The sequence below is a fragment of the Eretmochelys imbricata genome, chromosome 2 (genome assembly GCF_965152235.1).
Source record: "Eretmochelys imbricata isolate rEreImb1 chromosome 2, rEreImb1.hap1, whole genome shotgun sequence".
Classification (NCBI taxonomy): domain Eukaryota; kingdom Metazoa; phylum Chordata; order Testudines; family Cheloniidae; genus Eretmochelys; species Eretmochelys imbricata.
This window is the reverse complement of record NC_135573.1, coordinates 186225856-186252814: the sequence shown is the minus strand read 5'-3', so window position 1 is coordinate 186252814 and position 26959 is coordinate 186225856. Positions and strand designations below refer to the sequence as shown.

At 56.4% G+C, this 26959-nt stretch overlaps 2 protein-coding genes and 9 non-coding genes across 13 annotated transcripts in view; all 11 read right to left on the bottom strand.

The window, feature by feature from the left end:
• Positions 1 to 15024, bottom strand: part of GLB1 (galactosidase beta 1) — a 68566-nt gene extending 53542 nt beyond the window's left edge. Inside the window, exon 1 of one of the 3 annotated variants that reach the window (XM_077811109.1) lies at positions 14914 to 15024. In XM_077811109.1, coding sequence (XP_077667235.1) covers positions 14914 to 14979 — 66 coding nt within the window. In that variant the 5' untranslated portion in view covers positions 14980 to 15024. Of the gene's footprint in view, positions 1 to 8338; positions 8373 to 10991; positions 11105 to 14913 lie in introns of those variants that run through there. The other 2 variants (XM_077811111.1, XM_077811110.1) reach the window with 2 other exon arrangements.
• On the bottom strand, positions 9782 to 15012 carry TMPPE (transmembrane protein with metallophosphoesterase domain). The gene is made up of 2 exons (XM_077811112.1): positions 14914 to 15012; positions 9782 to 11197 (listed from the first exon to the last, which is right to left on the bottom strand). The coding sequence occupies exon 2, from the start codon at positions 11101 to 11103 to the stop codon at positions 9784 to 9786; it is 1320 nt and encodes a 439-aa protein (XP_077667238.1). The 5' UTR covers positions 11104 to 11197; positions 14914 to 15012; the 3' UTR covers positions 9782 to 9783.
• Positions 15025 to 16258: 1234 nt separating the features above from the next.
• On the bottom strand, positions 16259 to 16377 carry LOC144261644 (5S ribosomal RNA). Its single transcript, XR_013345356.1, has one exon. It is a non-coding gene; the product is annotated as a 5S ribosomal RNA (ribosomal RNA).
• Positions 16378 to 17563: 1186 nt separating this feature from the next.
• Positions 17564 to 17682, bottom strand: LOC144261643 (5S ribosomal RNA). The gene has a single exon (XR_013345355.1). It is a non-coding gene; the product is annotated as a 5S ribosomal RNA (ribosomal RNA).
• Positions 17683 to 18868: 1186 nt separating this feature from the next.
• LOC144261766 (5S ribosomal RNA) lies at positions 18869 to 18987 on the bottom strand. The gene has a single exon (XR_013345458.1). It is a non-coding gene; the product is annotated as a 5S ribosomal RNA (ribosomal RNA).
• A 1185-nt stretch (positions 18988 to 20172) lies between these two features.
• LOC144261765 (5S ribosomal RNA) lies at positions 20173 to 20291 on the bottom strand. The gene has a single exon (XR_013345457.1). It is a non-coding gene; the product is annotated as a 5S ribosomal RNA (ribosomal RNA).
• A 1184-nt stretch (positions 20292 to 21475) lies between these two features.
• On the bottom strand, positions 21476 to 21594 carry LOC144261642 (5S ribosomal RNA). The gene has a single exon (XR_013345354.1). It is a non-coding gene; the product is annotated as a 5S ribosomal RNA (ribosomal RNA).
• A 1186-nt stretch (positions 21595 to 22780) lies between these two features.
• LOC144261773 (5S ribosomal RNA) lies at positions 22781 to 22899 on the bottom strand. The gene has a single exon (XR_013345465.1). It is a non-coding gene; the product is annotated as a 5S ribosomal RNA (ribosomal RNA).
• Positions 22900 to 24083: 1184 nt separating this feature from the next.
• Positions 24084 to 24202, bottom strand: LOC144261764 (5S ribosomal RNA). The gene has a single exon (XR_013345456.1). It is a non-coding gene; the product is annotated as a 5S ribosomal RNA (ribosomal RNA).
• A 1185-nt stretch (positions 24203 to 25387) lies between these two features.
• On the bottom strand, positions 25388 to 25506 carry LOC144261772 (5S ribosomal RNA). The gene has a single exon (XR_013345464.1). It is a non-coding gene; the product is annotated as a 5S ribosomal RNA (ribosomal RNA).
• Positions 25507 to 26690: 1184 nt separating this feature from the next.
• On the bottom strand, positions 26691 to 26809 carry LOC144261641 (5S ribosomal RNA). The gene has a single exon (XR_013345353.1). It is a non-coding gene; the product is annotated as a 5S ribosomal RNA (ribosomal RNA).
• Between the last annotated feature and the right edge of the window lie 150 nt (positions 26810 to 26959).

Here is a 26959-nt window from a genome sequence, read left to right as displayed (position 1 = left end):
TTGGGAAATACACAGTTGTCATTCATGGCCCTGCACAGTTGCATCACGTCCTGCTACGCAGGGACTCCTGGCAATGTGCAAGACACAGCCGATGTATTTGCAGCAATGGGGAATTCAAACTGCAGTGGGGCCAAAGACAGCACACACGCCTACTTTGGCAGCACCACCTTGCCAGAGTACATCAACAGAAAGGGCTACTTTTCTATGGTTACACAAGTGGATCACTGGGGAGAGCTTCACTGACAGCGTGGGCTGGTCAGGGAAGGGGCATGATGCTCATATCTTTGAGAACCACAGGACTATTCAGAAAAATGCAAGCAGGGACTTCCTTTCACAATCAGCAGATTACCATTGGCAATACAGAAATGCCAAGAGCGATCCTGGAGGACCCAGCCTTCCCCTTGATCCCCTGGCTCATGAAGCCGTACACAGGCCACCCGGACAGCACTAAGGTAAGATTCAACTACCAGCTCAGCAGACGGAGAATGACAGTTCAAGGTGCTTTTGGTAGATTGAAGGAATGCTGGCTGTGTTTACTCACTAGATAGGATCTCAGTGAGAAAAACATCCCAATGGTTATTGCTGTCTGTTGTGTCTGGCATAATAGCTGTGAGACAAAGGGGAATTAGCTGCTACTAGGGTGGAGGACGGACGTGGATCAGCTAATTGCCGAATTTGAACAGCCAGATTCAAGGGCCATTACAAGTGCTCAACATGGCACTATGGAGTGAGGGTGGCTTTGAAAGAGCCCTTTAGCAGTCAGCCACAGTGGTGTTCTGTGATGTAGCGTTCTCTGAGCCTGGAACCTTAGGTGCTGCTCAGAACTGTGTAGTGCTTGCTGTATAGTTATAAATATGACTGGGTGTTTTCCTGAAGTTGTGAATTCTATGGTGCTTGCTATACAATTACAAGGACTGTTTGCTTTGAGTACCGCTATGCATTCTGCAATATTTGTTGCGAACTAATAAAGATCACTTGATTCTCCCAAAAACAAACATTTATTAAGTGGGAAAAACATAACAAAAAAGTATGTACAAAAAATCCCCACACGCAATGCAATACAAACGTGTAACATAACGAGGTGAAAACAAAGGCTTACTTCCTTTTTAATTTTATGTCCATTTGAATGCACAAATGTAGTCCATTGTGGAAACATGCATACCAGTCATGGTTCTCATAGGTCAGTGTATGTGAAGCTATTGTTTCCTTTGCTGCCCCACCTCCCTCCTCCCCCGTGTGGAAAGATAGAGGCAACGATCCGCACCGTGATACATTGTGGGGTGTAGGGAACAGTAACCATGGAGTTCTCCAAATAGTGCAAAGGATGGAGAATCCAAGATTTTGGGACCTGTAGGACAACCAGCAGCATTTGAATCTGCTACCTGAGAAGATCCGTTATGTCCTAGCGCATTTCCCACTCCTTATCCTGCTTAGACTCCTGGGCCTTTTTCCTGTCCTCTCTGTCTTTCTCCATGTTGTTGGTTGTATGAGCCCTCCAAGCCCTTTGTTTGTGGTCCGATGCAGCACTGGCTGGCAGGATCTTGCAGAATATGTCTTCCCCAGTCCTCTTCTTTTTCCTCCTCATCAGGATCACGCGTTCTGCAGGTGTGGAGGGGGAACTCCTCAAGGCCACCACCCTAGAAGGTGCTGATAAAAACAGACAGATGTACCACTGGATTTACAGACCCAAGGGAAAGGGAAAGATAAGTTTCAAAACTCCCTTCCCTTATTCCCCATAAACATTTTTAAAATACATGCTTATTGGCCCTTCGGCTGTGGAGCACCTCTGCACAGCACCACTCTCCAATCCCAGCCATAGTGGCCTGTCAGGGGCGGGGGACGTTCTGTCGTATAAAGCTATATAATTTTGGTCCCTGTTCCCTAAGTAGGAGCATAGGGCACCGAGCACTGGCACTATTTTCCACAGGCAGTGGTGATTTAAGCTGATGTCTCACTCTGGAAGGTATCAAAGGCACAGAGAGCACAGCTACTACTGGCTTCCTGAAGCGACCCAGACTCGTATGTTGCTAGCCTGTTTACTGCAATGGTGCCAGCCAGTGAGGAGCTGCCAAAATCTTAACAACCGGTTCCCTCCTCACCCTACAAGGGGGTCGTGGCACGCGCCCGTCCCCCGGGACCCCTTCCCCATCCAACCCCCCACATTCCTTGACGCCCCCCCTACCCCTGCCCCATCCACCCGCCTTCTCTGTCCCCTGACTGCCCCCAGAACCGGGCAGGAGGGTCTTGTGGGCCACCGTAGTGGGTGCCCACCACGCCCCGCCCCTAAGAGCCAGAGGGACCTGCCAGGGGGCGAGGTGGGGAGTCCCGGCGGTGCTTACCTGGGGCAGCTCCCAGGAAGCATCCAGCAGGTCCCCCTGCTCCTAGGGGCGGGGTAGCATAGCTGGGGGGGAGCAGGCGGAGCGACCGCTCCCCACACTGATCACATCGAAAGTGGCGCCTTAGGCGCCGACTCCGTGGGTGCTCCAGGGCTGGAGCTCCAGTTGTCCCTCCAGTTCTAAAAGGGCTTCCAAATTTAACAACCGGTTCCAGCAAACAGGCTCCAGCTCACCACTGGTGCCAGCCAAAGTCATCACAGAATGGCATGGGAAAACGTCCTACCATGGAGGACAAAATAAGGCTGCCATCCCTAGCAATCACTGGAAAAGGACTGCAGAGTACCCCCATGAAAGTTTCATCAAGATCTCTCAGGGGGATATAAGGGACATCCCTATGCACAAAACCAAGGTGCTCCACATGTCCCAGCCTAACCCTACAGGGTAATGACAAGTAGATAACTCCACTGAACGCATCCAATGAAGTGAGCTGTAGCTCACGAAAGCTTATGCACAAATATATTTGTTAGTCTCTAAGGTGCCAGAAGTTCTCCTTTTCTTTTTGCGGATACAGACTAACACGGCTGCTAGTCTGAAGTCCACCTATGTTTTTTGTACCACTACTTGCTCTTGTATGAGCAAATGAAAAGTCAATACCGGTGTCTTGTTAACTTGGGGTTGGGCCAGGTCCCATCATTAAATTTAAAGAATGCACAGAAAAATGCATGTACACACTTAACCGAGTTCCCTTCCCCTTCATCAGGCTCATCAACGCTCACCTGGTGGCACTGGCTATACTGTGTCAGAGTCTCACACAGGTCCTGGCTTGCGGCATGGCTGGAATCCCCTGCTGTGTCTCCTCCACACTCCTCCTCCACGCTGTACACACCAGGGGTCTCAGTCTTGGGTTCCTTGGCGGTACCCACAATGGTCTGTGGGATGCTGGTGGGGTCTCCGCCAAGTATGCCATGCAGTAACTTGTCGAAGCAGCAGGTCTGAGGCACAGCACCAGATCTATTGTGGTGCTCCCTGGCCTTCTGGCATGCCGTGAAGTTCCTTTGCTTTCACACGGCACAGCCTCTTCTCCCCACAGGCCCAGGAGATCCAAAGCACCTGTCTACTCCAGGCTGGAGCGCATCTAGTACCTCTCAGTCTGTGTGGGGCCAGCACAGTCAGCTGGGTAGTTGCACACAAGAAGGGAGAGCTGCTAGTGCTAGGTAAAATCTGTTTCTGACCTGTTTTATGTAATGTCCATCTTGGATTTGTAAAAAGGACAGCTAAGCCTCCATCTTGGATACCCTTCTCCTCGGATGATTTAGTGCCCTTTCAGCCTTTTTCAAATCAAGGAGGGGAAAGGTCAGGGAAATTAGAGTCATGTGACAGCCATAATCTGCCTCACAACTGCAAGTTATTTAGTGAGTGGCACGCTTGTCACTCAGGACTGTCCATCTGAGTGGCAGCCAGTGGCCCACACAGTTCAAGCTAGCTTGCCTGAAGGGTGTCCTTGTCTAGTTTACTGACTAGTGGCATAATAAATATTTGTGTGTTACATCTTATTCTGCCTCGGTCTTAATAAATCACCCAATGATAGATGCAGGAGGGGGTGGGATCTGCAGACAGCCCATCTTCTGATCTGTGTAGACCACAGTTAAACTGTTTTGGGCTAACACAAGGTGCATTTGCCAACATCGGCACTCAGGAAAAGACATTTCAACAACATGGGAGGGGAAGGGAGGATGTTGAAAGGTGGGGGTGGCTTCTGGTCTCTGTGACCCCTAGGCAGTGGAGTCTGAAATTGTAACCAGAGTGGTCACTGTTGCAGAGAATGGGGCATTGTGGGACAGATGCTGAAAGACTGTTAGGGTTGACACAGGCCATGCAGTGTCTACACTCGCACTGCATGGACCTCAGTGGGACAACCATGGTTCCGCACCATCTGGGGAAGTGGTTTGACTGTGTTGATATAACAGGGCACTTACGTCAGCTGGAGACAAATTGGAGTGTGGACACATGCACAAATAACATGACGCAAGGTAACTTATGTCAACCTAACTTTGCAGTGTAGACCAGGCTTTAGAACAGCCTCCCAAGGGAAGTAGCTGAAGCTCCATCACTTGAGAGAAGATTTAAAACTAGATAGGCTAAAGTGATCCTGTATTGACAGGGAACTGGAATGGAAGATCAAATGGGTCTTTTTCCCATCTAATTCCTATCAATCAAAAACCCATCCATAGGATGTGAACAGAATTTGGTCCAATAAAAGGTATTACCTCACCCACCTCATCTCCCTCTAAAGCAAGACTATAGACAAGGAGACAATGAATAGTTGGATAATGGAAGCTATTTAGGCCCTGATCCTGAAAACACTTAAGCACATGCTTAACCTTATTCACGTGAGCTATTCCATTAATGGGGACCATCTTCTTACGTGCTGATCCTATAGTCCTTACATAGGCATAGCTCTCATTTAAGTCCATGGAATTTTTCCTGCAGAATATGGCCCCTACCATGTCAATCAACATGGACATGTTGATCTGCCTCTCCTACTTTTCTGTTTAATGCTCTGAGGTGTGGTAAGAGGATGCAGCCATCTTTTTTATGACCATCAAACAACATATGATCCAACTCCAGGCACAACACATTAGATACCCTCCTTAACAACAGAGAGATTCACCCTCAACCTGTCTTCACCACCACCACTCAAATATAAAACCCAACTAAGAACCACTCATGCATTCTGCTCTCCCTCCCCTTGATCTTCAATTTTCCTCATCTCCGTCCCTGCAATCACATTACATGACTCATCTCCTCAACCTGATAACATTGGACTCACTGTTCTCAGCGTGGATGTTCCATGTTACACACAGGTTTAATACAGTGACATTCCCTTTTCACTTGCACTCAGGAATATCAAAACCTTCAGCACATAGAGTGGCCTGGACACATGGTACATTACTTTGCATTTGTGCTTGATTAAGTTTAATTGTTACACTAAAAATATTTTTAAAAAAGGTAACTCCTAAATAGATATCAATAGGCAGTTCCAAAGTAAATTGAATGATCATTACAGAAGACACTTGTCTCCACCAGGGAACAATATTAACTTTTTATTAATTGCTTGGAACAGTAACAATCTTAGCATTCAATGTGTTATGCTTATAAAAAGCACACAGGATCTTTTCAGGGGAGAAGGCAATACGCCGTGTTTATTGAAAATAACACAGTCAGCATATGCATTCAATCACACACGCAGGTCCTGCAGATGGTCTTAATAGTTACCAGGCTGTTGTACCTCAAGTCAATCTAATGGCCAGTTAGATTGGGCACGAGTGAGGAGCTGGGTTCTGTCCGTCACAACCCAATGCTCTGAGGCTTTGCAGGACTGAACCCAGAATTTCATGGCAAAACACCCCATCTTTATAGCTGTAAATTCCCATTTGAGTTCATGCATTTTGCAATGTCATCCTGTAATCATTAGTCCTTAAATGGTGTTAATCTTGGGGTTGTCTGCTGTTACAGAATGACATTGCAAAATGCATGGTCTCAAGTGGGAATTTACAACTATAAAGATGGGAAGTTTTGCCATGAAATTCTGGGTTCAGTTCTCCAAAGCCTCGGAGCATCGGATCACGACCGACAAAACCCAACTCCTCACTCATGCCCAATCTAACTGGCCATTAGATTGACAGCCTGGTAACTATTAAGACCATCTGCAGGACGTGTGCGTGTGCATGCATATGCGAACTGTTATATTTTCAGTAAATGCGGCATATTGCCTTCTCCCCTGAAAAGATCCCGTGTGCTTTTTATAAGCATAACAAATGCATTCATTATATCAGTACTATGGATTTATAAATATGCATACTGATTCTCCAATGTATATGGTTTCTAATATATCTTTCACAAAAATTGATTGTAGGATTTGGCTATGGCTGCAATGGTGCTCCGAGTAGCCTTTTCAATAATTTTGCATTCTAGTAGAAAAGAAATCAAGATCAACAAAAATATTTAATTAAACCCCAAAGAAATACAGTCACAATTAAAAACAACAAAAATAGATGAAAAGTGTTCAAAAAATGGTGAAAATATTCACAGAACAATTTAAAAATCACCTGCTTATTTGTGGTAGGAGTCAATTCTCCATACTGATTTTTGTACACATATGTGTTTTCTTGGGAAGGGCAAGAGAGGAATCTAGATAAACAGTTTCTCAGTGAGCACTGAAATGTCAAACACGGAAGCAACCACAGTGCCCACCTCCCATGGGAGGTAATTAGCTAGACAATTAGCTGCATAACATAGCAATAATCCTCAAATAATTTAATGATTAGAAAAAAGTGGCCAAGAGACAATGCTTTGCACTACCAAGGGGGAGATATGGATTTTAACTCAGGTCTTTCACTGAGTTAAACAACAGGGGCTGGAGGCTATCATTGGGGGCTATCTACACATCTCATGCTGGTCAGGTAGCAGCAACACTAAGTCAGCCAGGGAAAGAGCAGTCAGAGAAACATAAGGCACACACACAAAAAGTGTATGATATAACTTGAGCCCCAGACATGTTTTGGGATCCTTCAGATGAAAGGTGTTCCAGGTCTTTCACAGGAGTGGGTGGGTGAAATTTTGTGGCCTGCGTTGTGCAGGAGGTCAGACTAGATGATCATAAAGGTCCCTTCTGACCTTAGTATCTATGAATCTATGAATACAAAGCATTTTGTGAAGTTGCAGTGTATTATCACTGTTTTAGACATTGGTAAACTGGGGAGAAGTGGTCCAGTGGTTAGGGGGTTAGCTTGGGACTTGGATTCAATTCCCCATCTCTGCCACAAGTTTCCTCTGTCTCGGTTCCTCATCTGCTAGAACTTCTCTACTCTCACAGGGTTGATGTGAGGAAGATTGTGAGGTGTTTCAGATACCCCAATAACGAGGGCCATCTGAGTTAGACAGAGGCACAGAACCATTTAATAAAGATGTTGGTTTGCCCAGAGCCAATTTTCAAGAACAAGAGGGTGCACAGTTTTGGTGGGTGGGAACAGAATAGAGAAATAGCTGGACAGTGTTTATATGAGGAGAGAGAATCCTGTATCAGCTTAAAGAATTAAAGGGACACTGTCAGATTTAAAAAAATTAAAAATCCCTTATCTATACTTACTAATAGCATCTCAGATTAGTACACCCGGGAAAACAGTGAAAAAAAAGTCTTATTTATTTTTGCACTTCAGTCAGCTTGGACAGTAAATATAAATTAATTCTACTTCAATTTTTGATTCTCATGCCCTAGAAAAATGTGGGAGAACCCAGAACAACCTGGTTTTGTTTATATTAAAAACCAAACAAATATTAATTTTTTATCTATATTAAACTGCACTAAGAAACATGCCAGACTGAAGTACGGATTCAAACTCTAGACAGTGCTCTTTAAAGAGACACACAAAAAAAAGGCCATTTTTTTCATAGCAGAACAATTAGAGGTCAGGGCACTAGGAAGTCTATACACAAACAGAAGTTACAGTAGAACGTCAGAGTTATAAACACCAAAGTTATGAACTGACCAGTCAACCACACACCTCATTTTGGAACCAGAAGTACACAAGCAGGCAGCAGCAGAGACAAAAACATAAAAATAAAAAGCAAATACCATACATACTGTGTTAAATGTAAACTACAAAATAAATAAAGGGAAAGTTTAAAAAAAAGATTTGACAATGTAAGGAAACGGTTTCTGTGCTTGTTTCATGTAAATTAAGATGGATAAAAGCAGCATTTTTCTTCAGCATAGTAAAGTTTAAAAGTTGTATGAAGTCAATGTTCAGTTGTAAACTTTTGAAAGAACAACCATAACGTTTTGTTCATTTTGAACATTTCAGAGTTTGAACAACTTCCATTCCCGAGGTTTTCATAACTCTGAGGTTCTACTGTACTTGCTATCTAATCTAGTTCTGGTCAAGGGAAAACATTAATTTACAATCTAGATAATGTTAAAGTAAGTTCAAAGTTTCAAGTACCTTTCCTTTGAGTCACAGCAGCTTTGTTTTTAAGTTCTCCCTCTCCCCAGTTGCTGGGTAAAAAAAACCTACCCAAAACAAAAAGAAGAAACTTACTATATACAATGGAAAGAAACTAACTAAACCTACCCAAATAATATAACTGGGGAAAAAAAGTCCCATCCCCCCCACTAATTCTTTCAATTGTAGATTTTAAGGTTATGTCTACATTAGAGACCTTACAGTGGCACAGCTGTACCTCTGCAGCTGTGCCACTGTAAGGTCTCCCGTGTATCTGCTTTATGCCGACAGGAAAGAGCTCCCCTGTCAGCTTAATTAAACCACCCCCAACGAGTGGTGATAGCTACGTCGGCAGGAGAGTGTCTCCCATCAACATAGCGCTGTCCACACTGGAGCTTCTGTTGGTGAAACTTATGTTGGTCGGGGGTATATTTTTCTACACCCCTGACCGACAAAAGGGCTAGTGTAGACATAGCGTAAGTGTTACTCATACCAATGGTAAAGTACTGAATGCTCACACTGAAGTGGGAGTTTTAAGTTAACAATGTCCCTTTTATAAGACCTTTATTAGATACTCACTAGATGACCGGTTACATTTAGGCAAAACAAGGAAGCTGTTTCCACAGTCTCTCCAATTGTTATGATTTAGGTTTTTATCTAGATTTTAAAGGAGCAAATGCACAGGGCCTAAGGTTGCCAACCCTCCAGGATTTTTCTGGAGTCTGCAGGAATTAAAAGATTAATCTTTAATTAAAGATTAGGTCATGTGATGAAACCTCCAGGAATACATCCAACCAAAATTGGCAACCCTAGCACAGGCATCGTACTTTACTGGTCATTTTGCAGTAGCACCTACAGGCCCCCCATACAAATTTTAAACAGAATCCTTGTTATCACCTAAAAATACCGCGTTCACTTCCCATTGTAGGACAACTCGATAAACCTCAATGAAGACTTTGTAGAGCACTGTGCAAAATTTGCATCCACAGTTTCACCACACTTCCCAGTGGGTGAACTCTACATCATCATCATGAGTTAGACGGCACTCCACCAATAAACAAGTGAAAAATGGAATGTGAACTAATAACAGATTACAGATATTAAACATACACAGTAAGCACACTTAAAACGAAACACTGATCTCATGGTGATCTCTTTAAAATGCAAGATATCAATAGCACAAATAACTCATCTGATTGATTTATTCATCGCTTCCACTCATCTGTGATGGGTGTTTGATAAGATTACTACTATGTGGCAGAAGAAAACAGTGCTTTGTGCACAAAGATCAGCATCAGACTTACAGAACCAAGTCCATCACTGCTCTAACTTCACTGGCTTCCCCGGAGTTACATCAGGGATGGACTTGACTTGGGGACTTATGAATCAAACCGTCAGTTATACTGGCTGATAGATGACACAGAATTTTTAAGTTGGCAGACCATTCAGGGAGAGTGCAGGATGATCTCCGTTATTTCAGCTCTGCTGCCCAGCCTCATTGGAATTCCATAATACATAGTCCCCGGGCTGACATATACGAAAGTGCTCTGCCCAACTTTATACAAGCCAACAAAGAAGGGATTCAGCAAATAGGCACCAGCATTCAGAGGGAATATTTGCCCACCGTGAGTGTGGCCAGAAAGGATCAAATTTATGTCTGGGCGATCTTGGAGAGCCCATTTTGCAGCCAGTGGCTGATGAGCCAGAAGTACTATTGCATGATCAGCACTGCAGTCAACTAGGGCTTTTTTTAAATCCATGCCATGCCCAGAATAGCGCATAACCTGAGCTTCAATATCATCAACCCCAGCCAGACAGAACCAATCATTGCTGCTCCTTGGAGAAGAGATCTTCACATTCTCATTGTGGAGTGGATGAATGTTAAATGACTTCAGTAATTCAAACCAGCTGTTGACATCAGAAGTATAATACTCGTGGTTTCCAGTGACAAAGTAAGTTCCCAATGGGGAATTAAGCTCACTAAGAGGTTCAACAGCAGGTCGGATGGCCATCACTTCAGAATCTGACAGATCACCTACAATCACAGTGATATCGGGTTTTAAAGCTTTGACCATCTGCACAACCATTGCAAGTTTAGTCTTCCCTACAGTGGGTCCCAGGTGGATATCTGATAGCAACACCACCTTCAGGCCATCCATGGACAAAGGCAGTTTGTGAACAGGAATCACCACTGAGGTCACTGCAGGAGGCTGGGAGGCATTCAACAACCCAACAGCAGTCAGAGCAACTGTCACCATAACAACCAAAACAGGTTTCATCACAGTTTTACTACTCTTATTGATACCACTTGTCTTAGCACCTCTGCTGACCAAGAGTTTATAAACTTGCTCTACAGAGCCCAGAGTGAAGAGAAAGAAAATAAGGATTATATAGGCTCCTAGACATGTGTAAGAAGCTAAGGAAAAGAAATAGGGCTCTTCTGCAACAAGAAACAGCAATGTAAAAAAGCTTGAGTGTGCCAAAGCTAGAAACGTTAGCACAGCTATTTTCCATGGTAGGAAACAATAGGAGTAAGCAGCTGAAAGCCTGTAGAATGTGGTCACTATACATCTCCAGATGTAAAGAGAACCTATGAGCATCAGCGCATTAACAAACAGTGCCATCTGTAATCTCCGCAGCCACCTCTGTGTACCGAACTCAAGTTGCTCTGCCAGGAAGGTCTGGGATATCATCATGGAGAAGAAGACAACTCCAGCAGCCACTGCAGCCTTTGCTTCAAGCGGCAATTGCTTGAAGGAGATCATCTCTACCGATTGACAGTCCCTGCACCTTCCTGTTCTATTTGAGTTTCCAGTAGGTAAGAATGTGGTTGTGAAGGGACTTCTTGGTCAACTTGGCCTGCAACCAGGAACCAACATCAGCTTTTTGATATTAAGACATACAATCCCCCCCTTTCCCAGTCTAGAAACCAGAGAGAGCGATTATTTGGCACCCACCACCCAGGACACCAAGGCTGGTGGAGATACCACTATCACTATCAAGGACAGCTATAAAAGATTTAACAACTTAGAATAAAAAGGATCTAGAACTCTGACAACCCAGTCCTGATCTCTATAGTCTCCCATCCTCAACGTTCCCATTGATAAGTTAGCACAAAAACCTGTGAATACTAAACCAGTAATAAGAATTCTCCTCACAATTCCGGGATATTGTCTCACAAATCACACAGTGATGATTGCTTTCCAATAACCAATAAAATATTACCAAACCCTGCTTACTCCATCCAAGAAACACAGCTACAGTTAATTAACACTTTGCACTCACTACCTAATCTGCTTCCCTCGCACAACACCATCTCCATTCCAACACGACACCATTCCATGAGAGTAGGTGTCACTGGTACATAATGTTGCGGTCTCAAGAGCCCAACCAAAAAAAAAAAAAAAAAAATCATCACTGACCCATGATGGTGACTACATTCACCTCAGAATAATGACATAACCATCAATCATTCAGTTCCAGCCTTCAGCCATTCAGGATCACTGGAGCACAAACACAGAGCATGCAAACCACTTCCCACAGCTCATCCCTTACTTCTGCTCTTCAGATGAGCCATAGGGGAAAAAATGAGACATGCACATGCACAAAAATCCCTATGAGACAGCCTGGTAAAGTTGTTATGAAAATTTGCCAGCCCAGGCTGAAAAATATACAGCCCTGCACTTCTCAAGATGGTAGTTTACTCATTTATGGTGAGCAGAATTTTGAAAGCTAGTTTAAATTATATAATTAGTACGGTCACCAGTCCCTTCCACACCTGCATATTCTAGGCCAGGATTTATGGAGACTCTGTATCAACCTGGTCTGGTCTGGGAGCTAAAGAACTACTGAGACCTAGACCATCCTTGTCTATACCCTGCAGCCTCAATAAATAAACCCCATTTATATGCATTCTGATGATATTCTGTCTCTCTCCCCCCCCCCTTTTTATTTTTAAGCCAAGAGGCCACGACACTGATTATTTAAAGTTTTAAACTAGTGTTTGCTTTTTCAAAATAATTAAAAAGACCACATACTGTGTTAGAAGCTGCTGTCGGTTTAAACCAGAACTTCTCATGGAGTTACTTTGCTTTTTATTGTGTGTTAACATTCTTTAGAATATGTATACAACATTAAAACACACGACTATTTAAAAAAATGCTAAGGGTTTACTTCAAATGCATAAACCCAGAAGAAATGCTGCATTAGAACTCCCATAGTACTCTTCACTCAGGCCTTAAGCTTAAGTATTGCAACTCATATAGGCCATTAGCAAGACTGTGTAACTCTGGATGCAATCTGATGCAAATCTATATAGAAAGAGCAAGTAGCATGATAAAGCATGTTAAAAAAGGCAGAGAAAAGGCAGATACCCTTCCCCATTCTCAACCCACGCTAGTAAATTAATGTTTTCTACCTGGTATATTGTCAGAACTCTGACACCATCAGACAAGTGCAGAACAGCACAAAAACAAATTCAAGACAGACAATTAAAGATCTAGAGTCATCTAATGTATAACTTGTCACGATAGATTCTGAATAATAAAGGCTAAAATATGCCTACCAAGAGGCAGGGGGCTTTTTTAATGACAATTCATGGCTTTCAGGATATCCTGGATTTTTTCTTTATTCTGGATGAGAGTTCAGAAAGCAATGAGCAAAGCTAAGGCCTTGTCTACACTGGCAAGTCGCCGCGCAGTGAAGCAGCTTTCTGCGGTGTAACTCCTGAGGTGCACACGCTGCCAAGCCACTTTGTGCGCCGAAGTTCCTCAGTTGCAGCGTTGAAAAAGAAAACAAAAAAAACCCCACAACCCACCCACAAACACCCACCTTGATGAGAGTTGTAAGCCTTAAAGCTCAGAAGCTCTTGCACTGTATTAGCAGTGTAAACACATTACAGTGCACAAAGCAATCAATTGGCCTCCGGAAGTGTTGTGGCTGCTCTGCTCATTGTTTTGAATTCTGCTGGAGACCTGCACCCCTCCCAAGCTGGGGAGGGAGGCGGGGGCTGATATCAAGGTTTCCCCCACCCCCTGCCTCAGGACTGCTTGCTTCCTGCCGCTGTCTGCTGACACACTCTGTCCCCCAAAACACACTGTCTCTCCTCCCACCTCTGTACACACACACACACACCCTCCCTGTCACACTCTGCCCCAGCCCCGCCTTCAGTTGAAAAGCAGCTCACAATGTAGTAGGATGCCCATGGAACAATGGGATTGGGAAACCTGCATCATGTGACGCTGTGCCTGCCCCATGAGGCATTGGAAACCCTTCCCAAAGCACCCTGCGGTCAGTTGCACAGTGGAATAGCTACTACAATGCACTGCTCTCTTTGCCATTGCAAGAACTGCTAATGGGGATGCGCTCCACCATCACAAGGAGCACAGTGTGGACACGCAACAGAGGTTTAATTCCAGCACTTTCATAAAAGGTCGTATAACTTGTTGCGCAGAAAGTTGCCAGTGTAGGCATACCCTAAGTGTATCACTAAACAAGGTGCCACAAAATCTGTTTGCTGTAAGACGAAAAATTGCAAACACTGCCTCAAAAAAGGTCAGCCTCAAAGCTTCATAACCAAGCGAGGAGAAAGTGGGCAGGATTCTACTAAGAAAAGTAACAGTGTTTAAGGATATGTCTTCACTGGCAACATTAAAGCCGTGCCACAGCAGGACTTTAACATGGCTGTGGAGTCGCAGCACCAGCACTGCGAGAGAGCTCTCCCAGTGCTGTGTAAGAAAACAAAACCAAAACACCATCCCCACAAGGGGAGCAGCTCCTAGCGCTGCGGTACGGTCTACACTGCCACTTTACAGAGCAGAAACTTGGAGCGCTCACCGAGGTGATTTCTCACACCCCTGAGCGAGAAAGGTGCAGTGCTGTAAAGTGGCAGTGTAGACAAGGCCGTAGCAACCCACATCTGTCCTGTCCACCAACCAAGCTGAATAAAGGAGCAGTAGGCTCCAGCAGTCTCCTCAGGCATCAGGTCCCTATTGGACTTGGGTGGAGAGTTAGACAGCCCCTTGCACATTTGCACAGCTTGAGAAGTGGGGAGACACAGACACACCTGTTCTCGGAAAACACAGACCTGGTTGCCCCGAGACACTACCCTGTTTCATACGCTTTACACCCTCTAGCCAACCCACCAGGTAGAGAATGGAATCTGGGCTCAGAGGACACTAGGAGTGCCTGCCACACATCCAACTCATGCACCCCACCTCCTGCAGTCAGCCCCGAGGAGGAGGTGGTGGGGAGCCAAAGAACTGTACCTAGGCCCCAACTCAGCCCCCTCCATATTTGCAATGTGTGTAAATAAAAAGAAATGGGAGGGGATGGGGCTCCAAATTCCTCTCCAGGGAGTACTTCCCCTGCTCCCCAGCCGCGTCTCTACACATGATCCCCCTGCACAGCCACCGACGCCCTCAGGGCAGCTCAGCACCCGCAAGGCTCCCTCCACCTCCCCCAGCGCAAGGGGACGGCACGGGCCGTGACCGCTTCCGCAGGAGCCCAGCCAGGGACGGGAGCCCCGCGCCCCAGCACGGCAGCTCTCCGCGCTCACTCCCCGGGGACACACTTACAGCTCCGCCGAGCCCCAGGGGAAGCAGCACGACCAGCGCGGCGGCGCGGAGCACAAGGCGAAGCATGGCCGTCCGGAGACGCCGGCCGCTGTGACCCGCCCCATCCCAGCCGCGTCTCCTGACTCCCCGGAGTCAGCTGATGGCGGGACAGCGGCTGCGCCGCCCCCCAGCCTGCCGCGCCGCGCCGCTCACCCAGGGCAGGACTTCAAAAGCCCCGGGCACAGACGCACAGCACGGGGCGGGACAGGGGGATCCGCACCGTCCCGCACGTGGCCCAATGGAAATGCAACTACTTATCGAAAGGAAAGTGAAGGCGGGAGCAGCTAACAGCACGACACTTCAAAGGCCTCGCTTCCTTCCCCTTCCATAACAGGTATTCCCAAAGCCAGGTGCTCTCCGGCCCAGGTACAAACCAGAACAAACGAAACTACAATTCCAAACATTGGCAATTTCAGCATGCCATTTTCACACACACCATCACCAAACCCGAGACAACCCCACCCCCAGGGGAAACGCGCCGCCCAGGACGGGGCTGCCGCCCGCACGTCCGCTCCCGCGCCTCACCTGCACGCACCCCGCAGGGGCAGCTCCCGCACAGCCCGCCCGCCTTTCCTCACAGCTCACGGTCCTCGCCACAGCTCTCACGCCTCCCTGGGGACGCCCTCCCGCACTTGGCCTGCCTTTTGCTCGCTCCGGGAAACCCGGGACGCGCCCCCCGGGGGCCTCCCCCTGCCCCGTCTCCCGCTTCGCAAGGCCCCGGGGGAGGCAGGATGGGCCACCGCCGCCTCCTCAGGGAGACCAGCCCAGAGGCGACCAGCACCCACCTTTCCCACTTACCGGCCCCGAAGCCGAGGCAGGGACTGCTCCAGGCCCGCAGGCAGCCTTCCCGGCCAAAAGGCCAGCGGCTGCCTCCCTCCCCTCACTTTCAAAGGGCCAGCTGCCAAGGAGGCAGGCTGGCAAAGGGCTTCCCTCAACCAGCCACCCCAAAGGCCCGGGCTGCGCCGCACGGCAAGGCTTCTGGCTTTCCTTTCTCCCAGCCTCCAGCGGCGGAGCTGAAGCGGCGGGCAGGGAGCGCGAGGGCAGACAGGCCTTGGGGCGCCTGCCGCCGCTTCGGCCAGCTGGCCTCCCACACCTGCTGCCAAGGGGGCAAGAGCGCCGGCTGGTAAGAAAAACAAAGACGCCACGGGGCCGGGCGCCCGAAGCCCTCGCCCTGGGCTGCGGCGGGCGAGGTGGCTACGGCCTGCGAGACCTTTGCGGAAGCAAGCGAGGACCAGGCGGCAAAAGCCTGTGCCGGAGGGAGACCTGCAGCCGGGCAGCGGCAGGGAGCGTGGCGAGGGCCGGCAAAAGCCTACAGCACCCAGTATTCCCAGGAGGTCTCCCATCCAAGTACTAACCAGGCCCGACCCTGCTTAGCTTCTGAGATCAGACGAGATCGGGCGTGTTCAGGGTGGTATGGCCGTAGACGCTGCTGCCTGCCGCTTTGCCTGCCTTTAAGCGAGCCCACAGACACCGCCCTGCCTGCTCCACGCCGCCCCCCCCCCCCGCCCCCACACCGGCTCCGCAACGCGCTCACGCACGCGCACACGCACGCACGCACGCACGCACCACCGGCCTCGCACCCCAGCCTCCACACACCCAGGCTCACGCCCCGCACCACCATCCGCAGCCCCCGACCCCCGGCCCGCGCGCACCGCGACGAAGCCTCCTCCCCACCCCCCACAAATACACCCCCGCTCCCCTCTCACCACGCACTCGCTCCTCAGATGACGCCCTCACAAACTGCACGCACACACCCCGACACAAAACCCCCAGGGGAAACGCACCGCCCTGGACGGGGCTGCCGCCCGCACGCCCGCTCCCGCGCCTCACCTGCACGCACCCCGCAGGGGCAGCTCCCGCACAGCCCGCCCGCCTTTCCTCACAGCTCACGGTCCTCGCCACAGCTCTCACGCCTCCCTGGGGACGCCCTCCCGCACTTGGCCTGCCTTTTGCTCGCTCCGGGAAACCCGGGACGCGCCCCCCGGGGGCCTCCCCCTGCCCCGTCTCCCGCTTCGCAAGGCCCCGGGGGAGGCAGGATGGGCCACCGCCGCCTCCTCAGGGAGACCAGCCCAGAGGCGACCAGCACCCACCTTTCCCACTTACCGGCCCCGAAGCCGAGGCAGGGACTGCTCCAGGCCCGCAGGCAGCCTTCCCGGCCAAAAGGCCAGCGGCTGCCTCCCTCGCCTCACTTTCAAAGGGCCAGCTGCCAAGGAGGCAGGCTGGCAAAGGGCTTCCCTCAACCAGCCACCCCAAAGGCCCGGGCTGCGCCGCACGGCAAGGCTTCTGGCTTTCCTTTCTCCCAGCCTCCAGCGGCGGAGCTGAAGCGGCGGGCAGGGAGCGCGAGGGCAGACAGGCCTTGGGGCGCCTGCCGCCGCTTCGGCCAGCTGGCCTCCCACACCTGCTGCCAAGGGGGCAAGAGCGCCGGCTGGTAAGAAAAACAAAGACGCCACGGGGCCGGGCGCCCGAAGCCCTCGCCCTGGGCTGCGGCGGGCGAGGTGGCTACGGCCTGCGAGACCTTTGCGGAAGCAAGCGAGGACCAGGCGGCAAAAGCCTGTGCCGGAGGGAGACCTGCAGCCGGGCAGCGGCAGGGAGCGTGGCGAGGGCCGGCAAAAGCCTACAGCACCCAGTATTCCCAGGAGGTCTCCCATCCAAGTACTAACCAGGCCCGACCCTGCTTAGCTTCTGAGATCAGACGAGATCGGGCGTGTTCAGGGTGGTATGGCCGTAGACGCTGCTGCCTGCCGCTTTGCCTGCCTTTAAGCGAGCCCACAGACACCGCCCTGCCTGCTCCACGCCGCCCCCCCCCCCCGCCCCCACACCGGCTCCGCAACGCGCTCACGCACGCGCACACGCACGCACGCACGCACGCACCACCGGCCTCGCACCCCAGCCTCCACACACCCAGGCTCACGCCCCGCACCACCATCCGCAGCCCCCGACCCCCGGCCCGCGCGCACCGCGACGAAGCCTCCTCCCCACCCCCCACAAATACACCCCCGCTCCCCTCTCACCACGCACTCGCTCCTCAGATGACGCCCTCACAAACTGCACGCACACACCCCGACACAAAACCCCCAGGGGAAACGCACCGCCCTGGACGGGGCTGCCGCCCGCACGCCCGCTCCCGCGCCTCACCTGCACGCACCCCGCAGGGGCAGCTCCCGCACAGCCCGCCCGCCTTTCCTCACAGCTCACGGTCCTCGCCACAGCTCTCACGCCTCCCTGGGGACGCCCTCCCGCACTTGGCCTGCCTTTTGCTCGCTCCGGGAAACCCGGGACGCGCCCCCCGGGGGCCTCCCCCTGCCCCGTCTCCCGCTTCGCAAGGCCCCGGGGGAGGCAGGATGGGCCACCGCCGCCTCCTCAGGGAGACCAGCCCAGAGGCGACCAGCACCCACCTTTCCCACTTACCGGCCCCGAAGCCGAGGCAGGGACTGCTCCAGGCCCGCAGGCAGCCTTCCCGGCCAAAAGGCCAGCGGCTGCCTCCCTCGCCTCACTTTCAAAGGGCCAGCTGCCAAGGAGGCAGGCTGGCAAAGGGCTTCCCTCAACCAGCCACCCCAAAGGCCCGGGCTGCGCCGCACGGCAAGGCTTCTGGCTTTCCTTTCTCCCAGCCTCCAGCGGCGGAGCTGAAGCGGCGGGCAGGGAGCGCGAGGGCAGACAGGCCTTGGGGCGCCTGCCGCCGCTTCGGCCAGCTGGCCTCCCACACCTGCTGCCAAGGGGGCAAGAGCGCCGGCTGGTAAGAAAAACAAAGACGCCACGGGGCCGGGCGCCCGAAGCCCTCGCCCTGGGCTGCGGCGGGCGAGGTGGCTACGGCCTGCGAGACCTTTGCGGAAGCAAGCGAGGACCAGGCGGCAAAAGCCTGTGCCGGAGGGAGACCTGCAGCCGGGCAGCGGCAGGGAGCGTGGCGAGGGCCGGCAAAAGCCTACAGCACCCAGTATTCCCAGGAGGTCTCCCATCCAAGTACTAACCAGGCCCGACCCTGCTTAGCTTCCGAGATCAGACGAGATCGGGCGTGTTCAGGGTGGTATGGCCGTAGACGCTGCTGCCTGCCGCTTTGCCTGCCTTTAAGCGAGCCCACAGACACCGCCCTGCCTGCACCACGCCGCCCCCCCCCCCGCCCCCACACCGGCTCCGCAACGCGCTCACGCACGCGCACACGCACGCACGCACGCACGCACCACCGGCCTCGCACCCCAGCCTCCACACACCCAGGCTCACGCCCCGCACCACCATCCGCAGCCCCCGACCCCCGGCCCGCGCGCACCGCGACGAAGCCTCCTCCCCACCCCCCACAAATACACCCCCGCTCCCCTCTCACCACGCACTCGCTCCTCAGATGACGCCCTCACAAACTGCACGCACACACCCCGACACAAAACCCCCAGGGGAAACGCACCGCCCAGGACGGGGCTGCCGCCCGCACGCCCGCTCCCGCGCCTCACCTGCACGCACCCCGCAGGGGCAGCTCCCGCACAGCCCGCCCGCCTTTCCTCACAGCTCACGGTCCTCGCCACAGCTCTCACGCCTCCCTGGGGACGCCCTCCCGCACTTGGCCTGCCTTTTGCTCGCTCCGGGAAACCCGGGACGCGCCCCCCGGGGGCCTCCCCCTGCCCCGTCTCCCGCTTCGCAAGGCCCCGGGGGAGGCAGGATGGGCCACCGCCGCCTCCTCAGGGAGACCAGCCCAGAGGCGACCAGCACCCACCTTTCCCACTTACCGGCCCCGAAGCCGAGGCAGGGACTGCTCCAGGCCCGCAGGCAGCCTTCCCGGCCAAAAGGCCAGCGGCTGCCTCCCTCCCCTCACTTTCAAAGGGCCAGCTGCCAAGGAGGCAGGCTGGCAAAGGGCTTCCCTCAACCAGCCACCCCAAAGGCCCGGGCTGCGCCGCACGGCAAGGCTTCTGGCTTTCCTTTCTCCCAGCCTCCAGCGGCGGAGCTGAAGCGGCGGGCAGGGAGCGCGAGGGCAGACAGGCCTTGGGGCGCCTGCCGCCGCTTCGGCCAGCTGGCCTCCCACACCTGCTGCCAAGGGGGCAAGAGCGCCGGCTGGTAAGAAAAACAAAGACGCCACGGGGCCGGGCGCCCGAAGCCCTCGCCCTGGGCTGCGGCGGGCGAGGTGGCTACGGCCTGCGAGACCTTTGCGGAAGCAAGCGAGGACCAGGCGGCAAAAGCCTGTGCCGGAGGGAGACCTGCAGCCGGGCAGCGGCAGGGAGCGTGGCGAGGGCCGGCAAAAGCCTACAGCACCCAGTATTCCCAGGAGGTCTCCCATCCAAGTACTAACCAGGCCCGACCCTGCTTAGCTTCCGAGATCAGACGAGATCGGGCGTGTTCAGGGTGGTATGGCCGTAGACGCTGCTGCCTGCCGCTTTGCCTGCCTTTAAGCGAGCCCACAGACACCGCCCTGCCTGCTCCACGCCGCCCCCCCCCCGCCCCCACACCGGCTCCGCAACGCGCTCACGCACGCGCACACGCACGCACGCACGCACGCACCACCGGCCTCGCACCCCAGCCTCTACACACCCAGGCTCACGCCCCGCACCACCATCCGCAGCCCCCGACCCCCGGCCCGCGCGCACCGCGACGAAGCCTCCTCCCCACCCCCCACAAATACACCCCCGCTCCCCTCTCACCACGCACTCGCTCCTCAGATGACGCCCTCACAAACTGCACGCACACACCCCGACACAAAACCCCCAGGGGAAACGCACCGCCCAGGACGGGGCTGCCGCCCGCACGCCCGCTCCCGCGCCTCACCTGCACGCACCCCGCAGGGGCAGCTCCCGCACAGCCCGCCCGCCTTTCCTCACAGCTCACGGTCCTCGCCACAGCTCTCACGCCTCCCTGGGGACGCCCTCCCGCACTTGGCCTGCCTTTTGCTCGCTCCGGGAAACCCAGGACGCGCCCCCCGGGGGCCTCCCCCTGCCCCGTCTCCCGCTTCGCAAGGCCCCGGGGGAGGCAGGATGGGCCACCGCCGCCTCCTCAGGGAGACCAGCCCAGAGGCGACCAGCACCCACCTTTCCCACTTACCGGCCCCGAAGCCGAGGCAGGGACTGCTCCAGGCCCGCAGGCAGCCTTCCCGGCCAAAAGGCCAGCGGCTGCCTCCCTCCCCTCACTTTCAAAGGGCCAGCTGCCAAGGAGGCAGGCTGGCAAAGGGCTTCCCTCAACCAGCCACCCCAAAGGCCCGGGCTGCGCCGCACGGCAAGGCTTCTGGCTTTCCTTTCTCCCAGCCTCCAGCGGCGGAGCTGAAGCGGCGGGCAGGGAGCGCGAGGGCAGACAGGCCTTGGGGCGCCTGCCGCCGCTTCGGCCAGCTGGCCTCCCACACCTGCTGCCAAGGGGGCAAGAGCGCCGGCTGGTAAGAAAAACAAAGACGCCACGGGGCCGGGCGCCCGAAGCCCTCGCCCTGGGCTGCGGCGGGCGAGGTGGCTACGGCCTGCGAGACCTTTGCGGAAGCAAGCGAGGACCAGGCGGCAAAAGCCTGTGCCGGAGGGAGACCTGCAGCCGGGCAGCGGCAGGGAGCGTGGCGAGGGCCGGCAAAAGCCTACAGCACCCAGTATTCCCAGGAGGTCTCCCATCCAAGTACTAACCAGGCCCGACCCTGCTTAGCTTCTGAGATCAGACGAGATCGGGCGTGTTCAGGGTGGTATGGCCGTAGACGCTGCTGCCTGCCGCTTTGCCTGCCTTTAAGCGAGCCCACAGACACCGCCCTGCCTGCTCCACGCCGCCCCCCTCCCCCGCCCCCACACCGGCTCCGCAACGCGCTCACGCACGCGCACACGCACGCACGCACGCACGCACCACCGGCCTCGCACCCCAGCCTCCACACACCCAGGCTCACGCCCCGCACCACCATCCGCAGCCCCCGACCCCCGGCCCGCGCGCACCGCGACGAAGCCTCCTCCCCACCCCCCACAAATACACCCCCGCTCCCCTCTCACCACGCACTCGCTCCTCAGATGACGCCCTCACAAACTGCACGCACACACCCCGACACAAAACCCCCAGGGGAAACGCACCGCCCTGGACGGGGCTGCCGCCCGCACGCCCGCTCCCGCGCCTCACCTGCACGCACCCCGCAGGGGCAGCTCCCGCACAGCCCGCCCGCCTTTCCTCACAGCTCACGGTCCTCGCCACAGCTCTCACGCCTCCCTGGGGACGCCCTCCCGCACTTGGCCTGCCTTTTGCTCGCTCCGGGAAACCCGGGACGCGCCCCCCGGGGGCCTCCCCCTGCCCCGTCTCCCGCTTCGCAAGGCCCCGGGGGAGGCAGGATGGGCCACCGCCGCCTCCTCAGGGAGACCAGCCCAGAGGCGACCAGCACCCACCTTTCCCACTTACCGGCCCCGAAGCCGAGGCAGGGACTGCTCCAGGCCCGCAGGCAGCCTTCCCGGCCAAAAGGCCAGCGGCTGCCTCCCTCGCCTCACTTTCAAAGGGCCAGCTGCCAAGGAGGCAGGCTGGCAAAGGGCTTCCCTCAACCAGCCACCCCAAAGGCCCGGGCTGCGCCGCACGGCAAGGCTTCTGGCTTTCCTTTCTCCCAGCCTCCAGCGGCGGAGCTGAAGCGGCGGGCAGGGAGCGCGAGGGCAGACAGGCCTTGGGGCGCCTGCCGCCGCTTCGGCCAGCTGGCCTCCCACACCTGCTGCCAAGGGGGCAAGAGCGCCGGCTGGTAAGAAAAACAAAGACGCCACGGGGCCGGGCGCCCGAAGCCCTCGCCCTGGGCTGCGGCGGGCGAGGTGGCTACGGCCTGCGAGACCTTTGCGGAAGCAAGCGAGGACCAGGCGGCAAAAGCCTGTGCCGGAGGGAGACCTGCAGCCGGGCAGCGGCAGGGAGCGTGGCGAGGGCCGGCAAAAGCCTACAGCACCCAGTATTCCCAGGAGGTCTCCCATCCAAGTACTAACCAGGCCCGACCCTGCTTAGCTTCCGAGATCAGACGAGATCGGGCGTGTTCAGGGTGGTATGGCCGTAGATGCTGCTGCCTGCCGCTTTGCCTTCCTTTAAGCGAGCCCACAGACACCGCCCTGCCTGCTCCATGCCGCCCCCCCCCCGCCCCCACACCGGCTCCGCAACGCGCTCACGCACGCGCACACGCACGCACGCACGCACGCACCACCGGCCTCGCACCCCAGCCTCTACACACCCAGGCTCACGCCCCGCACCACCATCCGCAGCCCCCGACCCCCGGCCCGCGCGCACCGCGACGAAGCCTCCTCCCCACCCCCCACAAATACACCCCCGCTCCCCTCTCACCACGCACTCGCTCCTCAGATGACGCCCTCACAAACTGCACGCACACACCCCGACACAAAACCCCCAGGGGAAACGCACCGCCCTGGACGGGGCTGCCGCCCGCACGCCCGCTCCCGCGCCTCACCTGCACGCACCCCGCAGGGGCAGCTCCCGCACAGCCCGCCCGCCTTTCCTCACAGCTCACGGTCCTCGCCACAGCTCTCACGCCTCCCTGGGGACGCCCTCCCGCACTTGGCCTGCCTTTTGCTCGCTCCGGGAAACCCGGGACGCGCCCCCCGGGGGCCTCCCCCTGCCCCGTCTCCCGCTTCGCAAGGCCCCGGGGGAGGCAGGATGGGCCACCGCCGCCTCCTCAGGGAGACCAGCCCAGAGGCGACCAGCACCCACCTTTCCCACTTACCGGCCCCGAAGCCGAGGCAGGGACTGCTCCAGGCCCGCAGGCAGCCTTCCCGGCCAAAAGGCCAGCGGCTGCCTCCCTCGCCTCACTTTCAAAGGGCCAGCTGCCAAGGAGGCAGGCTGGCAAAGGGCTTCCCTCAACCAGCCACCCCAAAGGCCCGGGCTGCGCCGCACGGCAAGGCTTCTGGCTTTCCTTTCTCCCAGCCTCCAGCGGCGGAGCTGAAGCGGCGGGCAGGGAGCGCGAGGGCAGACAGGCCTTGGGGCGCCTGCCGCCGCTTCGGCCAGCTGGCCTCCCACACCTGCTGCCAAGGGGGCAAGAGCGCCGGCTGGTAAGAAAAACAAAGACGCCACGGGGCCGGGCGCCCGAAGCCCTCGCCCTGGGCTGCGGCGGGCGAGGTGGCTACGGCCTGCGAGACCTTTGCGGAAGCAAGCGAGGACCAGGCGGCAAAAGCCTGTGCCGGAGGGAGACCTGCAGCCGGGCAGCGGCAGGGAGCGTGGCGAGGGCCGGCAAAAGCCTACAGCACCCAGTATTCCCAGGAGGTCTCCCATCCAAGTACTAACCAGGCCCGACCCTGCTTAGCTTCCGAGATCAGACGAGATCGGGCGTGTTCAGGGTGGTATGGCCGTAGACGCTGCTGCCTGCCGCTTTGCCTGCCTTTAAGCGAGCCCACAGACACCGCCCTGCCTGCACCACGCCGCCCCCCCCCCCGCCCCCACACCGGCTCCGCAACGCGCTCACGCACGCGCACACGCACGCACGCACGCACGCACCACCGGCCTCGCACCCCAGCCTCCACACACCCAGGCTCACGCCCCGCACCACCATCCGCAGCCCCCGACCCCCGGCCCGCGCGCACCGCGACGAAGCCTCCTCCCCACCCCCCACAAATACACCCCCGCTCCCCTCTCACCACGCACTCGCTCCTCAGATGACGCCCTCACAAACTGCACGCACACACCCCGACACAAAACCCCCAGGGGAAACGCACCGCCCAGGACGGGGCTGCCGCCCGCACGCCCGCTCCCGCGCCTCACCTGCACGCACCCCGCAGGGGCAGCTCCCGCACAGCCCGCCCGCCTTTCCTCACAGCTCACGGTCCTCGCCACAGCTCTCACGCCTCCCTGGGGACGCCCTCCCGCACTTGGCCTGCCTTTTGCTCGCTCCGGGAAACCCGGGACGCGCCCCCCGGGGGCCTCCCCCTGCCCCGTCTCCCGCTTCGCAAGGCCCCGGGGGAGGCAGGATGGGCCACCGCCGCCTCCTCAGGGAGACCAGCCCAGAGGCGACCAGCACCCACCTTTCCCACTTACCGGCCCCGAAGCCGAGGCAGGGACTGCTCCAGGCCCGCAGGCAGCCTTCCCGGCCAAAAGGCCAGCGGCTGCCTCCCTCGCCTCACTTTCAAAGGGCCAGCTGCCAAGGAGGCAGGCTGGCAAAGGGCTTCCCTCAACCAGCCACCCCAAAGGCCCGGGCTGCGCCGCACGGCAAGGCTTCTGGCTTTCCTTTCTCCCAGCCTCCAGCGGCGGAGCTGAAGCGGCGGGCAGGGAGCGCGAGGGCAGACAGGCCTTGGGGCGCCTGCCGCCGCTTCGGCCAGCTGGCCTCCCACACCTGCTGCCAAGGGGGCAAGAGCGCCGGCTGGTAAGAAAAACAAAGACGCCACGGGGCCGGGCGCCCGAAGCCCTCGCCCTGGGCTGCGGCGGGCGAGGTGGCTACGGCCTGCGAGACCTTTGCGGAAGCAAGCGAGGACCAGGCGGCAAAAGCCTGTGCCGGAGGGAGACCTGCAGCCGGGCAGCGGCAGGGAGCGTGGCGAGGGCCGGCAAAAGCCTACAGCACCCAGTATTCCCAGGAGGTCTCCCATCCAAGTACTAACCAGGCCCGACCCTGCTTAGCTTCCGAGATCAGACGAGATCGGGCGTGTTCAGGGTGGTATGGCCGTAGATGCTGCTGCCTGCCGCTTTGCCTGCCTTTAAGCGAGCCCACAGACACCGCCCTGCCTGCTCCACGCCGCCCCCCCCCCGCCCCCACACCGGCTCCGCAACGCGCTCACGCACGCGCACACGCACGCACGCACGCACGCACCACCGGCCTCGCACCCCAGCCTCTACACACCCAGGCTCACGCCCCGCACCACCATCCGCAGCCCCCGACCCCCGGCCCGCGCGCACCGCGACGAAGCCTCCTCCCCACCCCCCACAAATACACCCCCGCTCCCCTCTCACCACGCACTCGCTCCTCAGATGACGCCCTCACAAACTGCACGCACACACCCCGACACAAAACCCCCAGGGGAAACGCACCGCCCAGGACGGGGCTGCCGCCCGCACGCCCGCTCCCGCGCCTCACCTGCACGCACCCCGCAGGGGCAGCTCCCGCACAGCCCGCCCGCCTTTCCTCACAGCTCACGGTCCTCGCCACAGCTCTCACGCCTCCCTGGGGACGCCCTCCCGCACTTGGCCTGCCTTTTGCTCGCTCCGGGAAACCCGGGACGCGCCCCCCGGGGGCCTCCCCCTGCCCCGTCTCCCGCTTCGCAAGGCCCCGGGGGAGGCAGGATGGGCCACCGCCGCCTCCTCAGGGAGACCAGCCCAGAGGCGACCAGCACCCACCTTTCCCACTTACCGGCCCCGAAGCCGAGGCAGGGACTGCTCCAGGCCCGCAGGCAGCCTTCCCGGCCAAAAGGCCAGCGGCTGCCTCCCTCCCCTCACTTTCAAAGGGCCAGCTGCCAAGGAGGCAGGCTGGCAAAGGGCTTCCCTCAACCAGCCACCCCAAAGGCCCGGGCTGCGCCGCACGGCAAGGCTTCTGGCTTTCCTTTCTCCCAGCCTCCAGCGGCGGAGCTGAAGCGGCGGGCAGGGAGCGCGAGGGCAGACAGGCCTTGGGGCGCCTGCCGCCGCTTCGGCCAGCTGGCCTCCCACACCTGCTGCCAAGGGGGCAAGAGCGCCGGCTGGTAAGAAAAACAAAGACGCCACGGGGCCGGGCGCCCGAAGCCCTCGCCCTGGGCTGCGGCGGGCGAGGTGGCTACGGCCTGCGAGACCTTTGCGGAAGCAAGCGAGGACCAGGCGGCAAAAGCCTGTGCCGGAGGGAGACCTGCAGCCGGGCAGCGGCAGGGAGCGTGGCGAGGGCCGGCAAAAGCCTACAGCACCCAGTATTCCCAGGAGGTCTCCCATCCAAGTACTAACCAGGCCCGACCCTGCTTAGCTTCTGAGATCAGACGAGATCGGGCGTGTTCAGGGTGGTATGGCCGTAGACGCTGCTGCCTGCCGCTTTGCCTGCCTTTAAGCGAGCCCACAGACACCGCCCTGCCTGCTCCACGCCGCCCCCCCCCCCGCCCCCACACCGGCTCCGCAACGCGCTCACGCACGCGCACACGCACGCACGCACGCACCACCGGCCTCGCAC

What these genes read in the sequence shown, in the direction of transcription:
- TMPPE (XM_077811112.1), bottom strand. Translation starts at nt 11,103, where the DNA reads ATGATCTCCTTCAAGCAATTGCCGCTTGAAGCAAAGGCTGCAGTGGCT.